Genomic DNA, 12,443 nt, shown 5'->3' on the forward strand with positions numbered 1-12,443 from the left:
AGAAGTCAATGGCAGATTTCCCTTGGAATGGCCATTCTCTTGGTTTCAGCCATCACCTTGATGTTGACAACTCCCAAAGCTTTGCCTCCCAATCTTCATCTCATCTGGCCTACCCAGCATCATTTTTGTGTCCGTCCTACTATCCCACAATGATTCTTGCAGAGTAGGTGATTCATAAATGTCACTCATGCTGACCTCCTTGGTCAGGCTGACCTCTTTATCACAAGTGAGGGGTTGTGAAATTGAACGTGTCGTTTGGAGCTTAATCTTTTTTTCAAACACAAACTGGGCAAGTTACTTAGCCTCTTTGACCTTCAGTTTCCTCATCTGCACCAGGAGTGATAATGCCACAGCACAGGAATGCTGGAAAAATTAAGTGAAAAAGAATTCACTTTAAGCACATAGCCCAGTGCCTGAAAATTAATCAAAGTCCTGGTAAATGCTGATTCTTCCTCTTTTATGCTCAATGTTTAAAATATTTAATTTACCTGTTGGGATTCCAATTTTTTAGGCCTAAAGCTTAATGTAACCTACATGGTCTTTGCCATATTCTCATGCATAATTCTGATAACCCAGAGTAAGAATTTTCTTAGAAGAGTTGTAACACCTCAAAAGGAGTATGATTTGCTTAATCCTGAAGAACTTTGCTGACTATGATACTCAAGCAAGATTTCACCAAAAAAAATTTGAGGGGTAGGGCAGGGCTAGATAAGGCAAAGTTGGCTGTAATGCTGGTTTTTAAAAAATCAGTATAAGATTTTTTGAGTAAAATTTTATAACCTGAAGGTTCCCAAATGGAATGTTTCATCTTGGATATTAAATCATTGAGCAGAAAACAACATTGAACAGCACAGTAAATCTGTTTTTCCCAATCTTGCTGTGCATCTATATTGTTAGGAGCTATTAAAGAGTAAGAGGCATAAAATAGAGTTTCTCCGCTCCTAGATGGCTAGCACATTTTTTGATATTGATGTCTAGCTTTTATTTGAGTCGATTACTTGTGAACTCCCATGGGTTTTGTATGTGTGTCCTCATTTGGTTTGCTCATTTGCCTGGCTTCTCAAAAAACTGCTATCAACTACGTGGTAAGGGTAGTGGTACATTATATCTGGAGAGCAACTGAATATGCTAAGTAGTTTGCATATCTATATTGTCCAAATAAGAGCAGGAAAGGAGACATACAAATAAGTGGTCACTCAAAAGGTGAAAGCTGGAGGAGGGTATAGCTCAATGGTAGAGTGCGTGCCTTGCATGCACAAGGTCCTGGGTTCAATCCCCAGTTCTGCCATTAAAGATAAATAAATAAAAACATAATTACCTGCCCCCTAAAAAATGGTGAAAGCTATCCAAATGTCCATCAACTCATAAATGGATAAGATGTGGTATATCTCTACAATAGGAATTATTCCGTCCTAAAAAGGAAGGTACTACTGATAACATGCTATAGCATGGTGGAGCCTTGAAAAAATTATGAGAAATGAAAGAAACCAGACACAGAGGGCCACATATTAGACAATTACACTTATAGGAAACATCCAGAATCAGCAAATCACAGGCACAGAAAGAAAGCAGAGATTGTAAGGGGCTGGGGTGGTAGGGGGATCGGGAGTTATGTTTATTGGATATAGCGTTTCTGTTTGAGATGAAAACATTCTGGAAATGGATAGGGATGATGATTGCACAACATTGTACATGTGCTAAATGCTGCAGAATTTCTAATTTCAAAATGGTTCAAATGGTAAATTTTAAAATGTGACAATGACTATATGTATGTTCATGTGTAACTGAAAAATTGTGTTCTATGCTGGAAGTTGACACAACATTGTAAAATGACTATAACTCAATAAAAAAATAAAAAACGGTAAATTTTATGTTATGTGTATTGACCACAATAAAAAAAAAGGAATGGGTGATAAGGAGTACGGAGGTCATTGTAATAAGCCTTCTATTTTTCTTTCTGCTCAGGAGCCATGGATAACAGAGGCTTTCAGCAGGGGAGTTTCAATAGCTTCCAGAGCAGTTCCAGTGATGAAGACTTGATGGACATACCGGAGACAGCCATGGATTTCTCCATGAGAGATGATGTTCCTCCCTTAGATGGAGACATAGAAGGTATCATTACTTCTGATGACAATTTAACTTTTTAAAGATTATTTTCAGTATACATACCACAACATTCATTTCTCTCCTAGCACATGGTCCTTTTTTTTTAAACATTTTTTTTTATTGAGTTATAGTCATTTTACAATGTTGTGTCAAATTCCAGTGTAGAGCACAATTTTTCAGTTATACATGAACATACATATATGCATTGTCACATTTTTTCACATATGAGATCGCTCATATGTGGAATCTAAAAAAAAAAAGAACACACAGTCCTTTGAATTTTAACACATGTGTAGATACTTGTAACCACCCCCACTGACAGGACACACAATTCAACACACCCAAAGAATTCCTTTTTATTATCCCTTTGCAGTCAGACTTCCCCTTACCCCCAAGCCCTGGTAACCACTGATCTGTTCTCTGTCCCATAGTTTTTCCTTTTTGAGACTGTCTTATACATGGAGTCACAGAGTCAGTCAACCTTTGAGACTGACTTCATTCACTCAGCTTAATGCTCTGGAGAGTGTTCCAGGTTGTTCCATTCCCTTCTGCTGAGTGGTATACCCCAGAGTGGGATTGCTGGGTTGTGTGATAAACGTATGCTGAGCTTTATAAGAAACTGCCAAACCATGTTTCAGAGTGGCTGTACCATTTTTTTTTTGTTTTGGTGGGGGGAGATAATTAGGTCTATTTATTATTTATTTTAATGAAGGTACTGGGGGTTGAACCCAGGACCTTGTGCATGCTAAGCACATGGTCTAGCACTGAGCTATATACCCTCACCCCACGGCTGTACCATTTTGCATCTGAACTAGCTATGTACGGTGGTTCCACTTGTTCCGCATCCTCAACAGCTCTTGGTATTTTCAGTAATTTTTATTGTAGCTATTCTAATAGGTATGTAGTGCTATCTCATCATGGTTTTAATTTAATTTCCCTAATGGCTTAGGATGTTGAACATCATTTCATGGGCTTATTTGCCAATTGTATATCTTCTTTGATGAAGTGTCTGTTCAAATTCCTTCCCCTTGTTGTAATTGGTTTTTGTTATCTGGAATATGTTTATAAAACGAGAATTCCCCTTATCTATTATTTGGTTATCCAGTAACGTCATTCTTCTCAGTGGCTGCATGCAGTTTCATGGTGTAACTATACCATAGTTGATTTAACCAAGCTTCTATTGTTGCACGTATCAATTGATTCCAGTCTTTTGCTATTACAAATAGTGCTGCAATGGACAACCTTGTGTGTGTGTGTGTGTGTGTGTATCTTTAAGTGTATGAGAACATTTCTATAGCACGACAGTATAAGTGTGCTTACTTCCCCATAGCCTTGCTAGGGGTGAATATTACAATTCTTTTTTAATCTTTACAATATGATAAGTAAAATAAAGAAATATATTCCTATTACTGTTTTAATTTTTACTTTTTAAAATTAATGAGGTTGAGCATATTTTCATATGTTTATTAACATTTAAATTTCTTTTCCTGGAAGTTTCCTACTCATATGATGTTCCTGTTTTTCTAATGGGATGATTATCTTTTCTGATTTTTTATAGAAGCCCTTTATATATTATTATTAATCTTTTGTATAATGTAGGTTGAATATATTTCCATTTCAGATTTGCCTTTTTTAACTGTTTTTCTATCTACAAATATTTAAAATTTTGAAATAGCTAGGTATATCACCCTTTTGTGACTTCTGAGTTTCTTATTGTCATTAGAAAGGACTGTATCACTTTAAGATTAAATTCGTATAATTACTTAAAACTATCATCTGTTTCCTTAATTAATTGGAATTGCCATTCTCAAAGTAAAGTCAGGGAACAAGAAACTACTGTCAGAATTCACTATTTAGCAAACTTGTATTAAGGGTATATGACATGGCAGATACTTTGCTAGGTTCTTGGAATTAGCAAAACTTGAAAGCACTATCCCTGCCTTCATGAAGTTGATTCTAACTAGCCAAACAGACATGTGAGTACTTATGATAGTATTTACCTTAGAGTCATTTTCCGGATTAAATGAGATGATAACATATAAAATGTTTATGTACCTGGCATTGAGTTAATGCTCAATAAAATGTTAGCTATCACTCTTCTTCTTTTTTTCTTTGTTTTTAAATAGAGGTACTGGGGATTGAACCCAGGACCTCATGCATGCTAAGCACTTGCTCAACCACTGAGCTATAACCTCCCCCCAATTCTTTTTCTTATTATTAGTTTATTTCTATTATAACCCTATATTTTAAGTGCTATAGCTCTTATAAGAACTTAGAGGATTCATTATTTGTGTGTGTGTGTGTGTGTGTCACTGGAGGATTGGAAAAAATTTCACAGAAAAGGTTTGTTTGAGAAGGGCCTTGAAAAAGAAGTTATTTGGTAGGAAAAAGAGCACTCAAGGCAGAAAGCAAGCTTTTACAGGGTGGGAGGGTATAGCATACATGAAGTCCTGGGTTCAATCCCCAGTACCTCCATTAAAAAGTAAATAGATAAATAAATGAACACATAAACCAAAAAAAAAAGCAAGCTTTTGCAGAGTTTCAACAGGCTTAATAATACAGAGGAATAAAAAGGCAGACTGTAAACCCAAGTAAGTAAATTGGGGCCTTGAATGTCATGCTAAGAAGTTTGGGTTAACCTTATTGTCATTACGAGGACACATTCCTTCATTCAGCAAGTGCTTTTTGAGCACCAGCTGCAAACCAGGCACTGTTATAGGCACTGGGGAAGTAAGGGCAGGATGAACATAGATAAGATCCAAGTTGATCTGGAATTTAGATCTAGTTGGGTAAATGAGTAAACAAACAGACTCCCTAGTTAATTACCCATTGTGGTAAGTACTAGGATGGAAATAAACTGACTGATGACAGATGATGACTGGGGAATAACCCTCTAGTTAGAAAAGTCAGGGAAGGCCTCTCTGAGGAGGTGACCAACTTGGGATGAACATACCTAGACAAAAACCACACATTCAAAAGAATGACAAGAAATTTGCCTGGTAAAGGTACCTCAGGGCAGTGACAGTAGAAGAGAACTCCTGAATTTAAAGTTCATAAAAAAAGGCACTCATGGTTTGGTATTTGGTGGTTTTTCCTATTTGCCTACAAATATAAAAGGGACACGTGTGTATCACTTCCACTTATGTATAGTTACAACCATAGTGAGTCAGTGGTTCTAATTACTGGCTCTAGTGAAGTAGTCAGTTAGGGTATTTATAAACTTAAACTGGCCACCCCTGCTTAACCCTTCTGGCTAAACCAGAGTCGTTTAGCTTAGTTATCAGTATTGCTTGTGCTAGAAAATGATTTCATAGAACGTCTATAACCAGAGTACTTTTTGTGTATTCACACTGCTCTCAGTAGGTGATTGGGGTGAGTATCTGTTATTCCCATTTAATAAACTAGAGGACTGAGGCAGACAGGATTTTGCTATTGCTTATGATTGTGGAATGTGTTTTTGCGGGAGTTGTCCTTGACCGCTTTTCACTAGCCTTTACGGGAGAATTACTACCTGTGGTTTCCAAGGTCTGACCATATAATAAGGAGGCTGTTTCCCACGAGCCACACACAAAAATCAGCCCACTTAAAACACTCTGTAGTGATAGAATTTTCTTGCCTTGCTTTTTAAAAAAAACTTATTTTATTATTTTCTTTAATAAAGGTACTGGGGATTGAACTCAGGACTTTTTGCACGCAAAGCAAAAAGTCCTGAGTTCACGCTCTACCACTGAGCTATTATGCTCCCCCTTGCTTTGCTTTTTAATTGTTCTTACTTTATTTAATGTTTTCATGTGGGATTTCCTGATGAACACAACAACAGCAACAGAAAAAAAGGTCATAAAGTCCTTGATAGTCAGTGGTGAAACTGCATAAAATACTATGCTTTGTGCCAAACACAATGGCACGTCCTAAAAAGATTAGTTAAAAGGAGCTTGAAAGGCTGTCGAAGTGTTTCTGGTTTTCCAGATGGCTGGAGGAATTGATTTATGAGGAATGAATAAATAAATTATGCGTGGCACAGTGAAATGCATCTGAGGTAGTGTTGTAGTAGTCTGTAAATTAGAAGAAATGTAAACACGAAGATCTGAAAGAAAGGGCAGGGAGAGGAAAGTAGAGAAAGGGTTTTGAGTAGCAGGAGAAAATTCAGAGCTCCCCTCCAAGTCTATCTGTTCTCACTTGCCTGCCTCTGCAGCCTGGAACTCATGGTCAGCGATCCTTTCATTCATTTGGGATTTCGGGGAACACCCAGATCAGAGCCCAGCAGAGTGCTGTTTTAGTAATATTCTTCAATTCCCTCCTTCCCCTCACTTACTTGTCTTTCTTCATGGCATGCCAGGCTCTGCAGCATGAGGAGACCTTCCTGGCAGAGAGGGCACTGCATGTAGAGGCACCAAGCAGCAGGAGAGAGCCTTTTGAGGGGGAGGGTATAGCTCAGTGGTAGAGCACATGCTTAGCATGCAGGATGTCCTGGGTTCAATCCCCAGTACTGCCATTAAAAATAAATAAATAAACAAATAAACTAACCTCATCACCCCCTAAAAAAGAAAAGAAATAGCAAAAGAAGAATGATTTTAGAAAAAACACTGACTAAAAATGACTATCTCTCTGTAGCTTATACATTGTAGAACCCCATGTCTGAAATCTATGAAGTTGGGGGGAGGGCATAGCTCAGTGGTAGAGTGTGTGCTTTGCATGCCTGAGGTCTTGGGTTCAATCCTCAGTACCTCCACTTAAAAAAAACAATTTAAATAAACCTAATTACCTCCCCTCCTAAAAATTTAAAAATAAATGAAATAAAATTTAAAAATACATTTTTAAAAAAGCTTTTAAAAAAAAGAAGAGAGCCTTTTGTACTCCAGAAATAGAATCTGTCTATCTGAGGCCTTGAGGCTCCAAGGGTAGGGACAGTTGGAGCAGGAGGGAGGACAAGCAGGAGATAAGGTGGGGAATCTAGTTAGAAATCTAGGTGAGGTCCCGATTATCTGGCTTTTGGACCTTATCTTGTAACCCAAGAGTAATCAAATGATTTAAAAGCAGAGGAATGATAGGCTCAGATTTGCGTTTCAGAGAATTTATGGCTGTGTGTGGAGGATGGATTCCGGGGAAGAGTATGTGGGAAGCTGGAAGACCAGTCAAAGTGTTATTTTTCAAAACTCTAGGCCAAAGATCAAAGGCCTCAATTAAGACAGCAGGAGTAGAGAGGAGGGAAGTGCTGGAGAAATTTTAGAGGGGGGACCCATAGGACTCATTAAACATGGAGAAGAGGCACAGATGACTCCTAAGCCCAGGTGGAGGAGGAGCAGGCCACTCCTGCCTTGCATGTGAGACCGTGCCCAGACCATCCGGGCGAGCCTCAACATAACCTCCCAAGGTCCCAGGGAAGGAAAAAAAATCTTTGAAAAATGATGGGGTGTGAAATCCATCCCATAAGTCGTGAAACAGTTCTCTTTGTTCTGCCCCACTGGAAGGAAAGATCATAGTATTCCTTCAGAAAGAAACAGAAGACATCTTAGGCTCCAGCTCATGGAGAAAGCCATCACCTTCATCCAGGTTCGGCTCTCCCAAGCTGTCTGACTCGAGCAATTGTGTGGGTGGTACTGGGAGGAGAAGGAGAGGGATTCAACCTCTCTAACCACTTAGCCTGGGAGAATGGCAATTGTTACTGCTGCTTTTTGAGCTTGAAAAAAAAGGGGGGCCCATTGCAAAAGCCCTGCCTGGCCTCAGACCACACCAGTTTTATATGTTGAACCCTTAAAATGAGGCCTCTGATGATGGTCCACAGGCTTTAAAGGGTTCCTTTATGTTTCCCTAATGGGAAAATACCTGGTCACATTTTAGAATGTATGTCCTCTAATCTCTCACCCACTTATAAATTTGTATTTTTGTCTTAAAGTATATGCATTATTCAGGTATACTTAGCTTTTTAAAAAATATTGTCACATTTATAATTTTTATTTATTTTATTTTGGGGGGAGGGAATTAGGTACTTATTTATTTATTGAAGTATAGTCAGGTACAATGTGTCAATTTCTGGTGTACGGCATAATGACCCAATCATGCATATGGAGATACTGGGGATTGAACCCAGGACCTCATGCTTGCTAGGTACATACTCTACCACTGAGCTATACCCTCCTTCCCACTCTGGTATGCTTAGTTTTTACCTAATGTCTCATCCCGCTACCACACTGCATTTTGTCATCAGGTCTTCTCAGGCTCCTCTTGGCTGTGATGGTTTCTTAGACTTTCTTTGTACCCGAAGACCTTGACAGTCTTAAGGATCACTAGCCAGATATTTGTAGAATGTCCCTCAGTTGGGATTGGTTTGGTGGTGTTCTCGTAATTAGCCTGGGGTTTGGGGGAGGAAGAGGAGAGGTAAAGTGTCATTCTTACCACATCATATCCAAGGCATATATGGTCAATATTACTCATTGCTGCTGGTGTTAGTTAACCTTGATCACCTGGCTGAGGTAGTATGTGTCAGTTTTCTCCACTGTGAAGTGGCTCTTTCTTCATCCTTTCCATAATATGCTCTTTGGAAGGAAGTCAGTGCATAGCCCACCCTTAAGAATGAGGAAGTTATGCTCTATGTCCTTGAGGTTGAAGTGTCTACAGAAACTATTTGGAATTCTGCATAGATTTCTCTATTCTCTATTCTTCCCCATTTATTTATTCAATCATCTGTTTATATCAGTCAGCACTCATTTGTCTAATACCTTGTGTTATAATCCATTACTGCTTTATTTATTTTGTTCAATTTTTTTTTCAGCTTTAGCCATTTAGAGCTCTTTCAATTAGCCCTGTTTCCCTTTGCCATATGCTTATCACCTTGGTTTCTTATCACTCATTTACTTTCTGTCACTACAGTAGGCTCCAGGCCCATGTTATATATTTCTCACCTTAGTCTTAGAATCAGCCATTTCTCCAAGGAACCCTGGTTCCTTTCGGTGGAGATTGGTGTTAGAAACCAAGATCTAGGTACTAGGTTTGCTTTTTTCTACTGGGGCCTTGTTACTTCTAGGGCATCTCAATAAGGAAATATAAATTTATGTGTATACTGACCCATGTATATAATGCAGGAAAAATGGGGTGTGAGAGGATGGCCATGTCCAGGTCTTGGTTGAGTCCCTGGATGGACCCTGCCAAGTAAAGGTCCTTGCTTCACACAGGAAAAAATTCAAGAGGGAGCCATCATAGAGTGAAGGTAAATTTATTCAGAAAGATACATACTCGATACATACTCCATAGACAGTGTGGGCTGTCACCGAAAGCAAGAGAGACAGGCAGACAGATCATGGGGTGCAAAGTTGTTCATTTTTATGGGTTTGGTAACTTCATATGCTAACAAGTGGGAGGGTTATTCCAGCTACTTTGGGGAAGGGGCTAGGATTCCCAGAAATTGGGCCATCACCCACTTTTTGCCCTTTTATGGTCATCCTTAAACTGTTATAGCACCTGTGGAGTGCCATTTAGCATGCTGTCATACTTCAATGAGCATATACTGAAGCCAAGGTCTACTGGAAGTTGAGTCTTCTGCCATCTTGGTGCTAATTACTGTGTCTTTCTTTTAATGATTGTGCCCTGCCCCCTTTCCTCCTGTCTCATATATACCCATATCTAGAAATAGATATATTATCTATATGTAACCATCTGTATCTATATTAAGCCAAACATGAGATCATACTGCTGTCTCTAATTCTAATCCATTACCACATGGATCATTCTCGCCTCCTCCCCTTGCTTGTATGTAACCTTCCCCTCCAGGTAGTGAGAAACCTGGCTCCCACTAGCCACCATTCATTATTCATTTCCGGTATATGTGCATGGGGTTTCAAATTGTTAACCTATACCCTCCCTGGGAAACTACTTTATCAACTAGAGTACAGGGCTTGTACAAAATTCCTTTGGCCTTTGGTCTTATATAGAGTCCACTCATTTCCAGTCACTTAGGTCAGCATCTTTTTCCTCTGCTTCCTTCAGTGAGGATGTTTTCACAAATGTGCAATATAGTTAGATTTTTTTGTTCCATTCTGCATTCCATCCTGGAATTAAAAAAATTTTTTATACATTCAGGTCCACTCTTTGCACTATAAAGCTCTATGGATTTTGACAAATGCACAGTGATATGTATCCACTATTACAGTATCATGAAAGATAGTTTCACCACCCTGAAAAATCTCATTTCTTACCTATTCGGTGTCCTTCCCTCTGAGTCCCTGCCAAGTACCAGCCTGTTTTCATCTTCATAAATTTGTCTTTTCCAGAATGTCTTTTTTTTTTTCAGTTAGGAAAGGATGCAGAGAGAAGATACAATTTTTTTATTGAGATATAATTGACATATAACATTATGTTAGTTTCATATGTACAATATAATGATTCAATATTTGTATATATTGTGAAGTAAAATCACGGTAAGTCTGGTCAACATCCATCACTGCACACAGTTACAACTGTTTTTGTCTTTTGAAAGTTGTTAAGAGAGTAGATCTTGAATGTTCTCATCACAGAATGTCTTTATGAATGGAATCATACAGTATGTAGACTTTTCAGAGTGGCTTCTTTCATTTAGCAATATGCATTTGAGGTACCTCCATGTCTTTGTGTGGATTGATACCTTTTCCCTTTTCATCACTGAATAATATTCCATTGTCTGGATATACCACAGTTTGTCTATTCATTCTCCTACCTGCTGAAGGACATCTTGGCTTCTTCTACCTTTTGGCAGTTATGCCTAAAGCTGCTACAAACATCTGTATGCCAGTTTTCCTGTGGGTGTAAGTTTTCAGGTCAGTTGGGTAAATATATAGGTGTGCAATTGCTGGATTATATGGTAAGACTATGTTTAGTTTTGTAAGAAATTGCCAAACTGTCTTCTAAAGTGGCTGTACCATTTTGTATTCCTACCAGCAATGAATGAGAGCTCCTGTTACTCCATAGCGTTGTGAGAAATTGGTATTGTTAGTATTTTAGATTTTCACTGTTCTAATAGGTGTGTAGGGGGATCACACAATTGTTTTAATTTGCATTACTCTTAACGACAAATGATGCTGAGCATCTTTTCATTTGTCATTTGCCATCTGTATGTCTTCTTTGGTGAGGTTCAGATCTTTAGATTTTAGGTCTTCTTTTCTAATATATACATTGAATACTATAAATTTCTCTTTAAGCACTATTTTGGCTGCATCCCACAAATGTTGATAGGTTATACTTTCATTTACTTGAAGATATTTGAAAATGTGTCTTGAGACTTCTTTGGCCCATGGGTTATTTGGGAGTATGTTGCTTAATTTCCAGGTATTTGGGCATTTTCCAGCTATTTTTCTGTTATTGGTTTCTAGTTTAATTCCCTTGTGTTAGGATTTATGTTAAATTGGCTAGGAGCTGGGCTGTACTTAATGTTTGGTGTAATTATGGGAGCCAGGGCTGAGATTCCTATAGTGTCTTTGATTTTGTCTCCCCTCTTGATTTTGAGTTTCCTTAAGTAGGACTCCTTGAGAGAGATTCTGTGTCTTGGAGCCCTATTGGTGTGGGGGCATGGTACAGGGGAACATGTAATTTTATAATCTTCTGATTAAATCACAGTGGCTGTTGGACCCTTGTCTTGTGGCTGTGACCTTCACAAGGTTTAATCCAGTGGTTTGGCTTCCTGTTGTCACTGTCCCAGGTCCAGTCCCTGACCTCAGCATTCTCGGGCCATTTCCTGGAAGCTCAGCCCCTATTGACTGCTTTTTTTTTCCCCTTAGGTGAGACTGGAGGGCTGGGGTGGGGGCTGGAGAGGGAAGAATTCCCTTCCACCAGCTGGGATAAGGCTCAGGCCAAATATTTTCCCCTGGAGCAGAGGCCTTTGTTGAAGAGAATGTTCTGGCCTATTTCACAATGATAACTCTTGTTGACTCTCCTCCCCAGAGCCGGGAGGGGCTCTTTCTCAGCGCTTCAATTGGAGTGCTTGGTGGGGTTCCTGGAGCTAAAACCCTCCAAAGCGTAGGCTCGGGAGTTTTTTATTCTCACCCAAGTCCATGCTCAGCCTTCAGCAATTCATCACAGTTGCCATTTAAGTGACCCTACCCATTATGGTTCCGATGCTTTTTGCCCCAGGTAAGCAAATCTCTATGTGTCTTTTTGGATAAGCCTGTCTCTTCAGATCTAGGGGTTGTCCTCTCCCTTGTAGCCTTAATTCTCTGGGGGCGGGGTGGTGTCCATGAAAACTAACTGATGTTTCAGTTTGTCCAGCCTTGTCTTGTTGTACAAACAAGAGTGACAACTTCTGAGCCTTTTACTTGCCAGAGCTGAATCTGGAAGCTCCCTGTTTCTTTTCCAATGAGTGAAACCACTTTGGG

General features: G+C 39.1%; 1 protein-coding gene and 1 non-coding gene across 2 annotated transcripts in view; both read left to right on the forward strand.

Moving 5' to 3' along the window:
- CLCN5 (chloride voltage-gated channel 5) overlaps positions 1–12,443 on the forward strand; it is a 160,944-nt gene that overhangs the window by 110,064 nt on the left and 38,437 nt on the right. Inside the window, exon 3 of the mRNA XM_006217837.4 lies at positions 1,966–2,112. Within this exon, the coding sequence (XP_006217899.2) occupies positions 1,966–2,112 (147 nt within the window). The remainder of the gene's footprint in view (positions 1–1,965; positions 2,113–12,443) is intronic.
- On the forward strand, positions 1,216–1,288 carry TRNAA-UGC (transfer RNA alanine (anticodon UGC)). The gene has a single exon. It is a non-coding gene; the product is annotated as a tRNA-Ala (tRNA).

This window comes from Vicugna pacos, chromosome X (assembly GCF_048564905.1).
Source record: "Vicugna pacos chromosome X, VicPac4, whole genome shotgun sequence".
NCBI lineage: Eukaryota > Metazoa > Chordata > Mammalia > Artiodactyla > Camelidae > Vicugna > Vicugna pacos.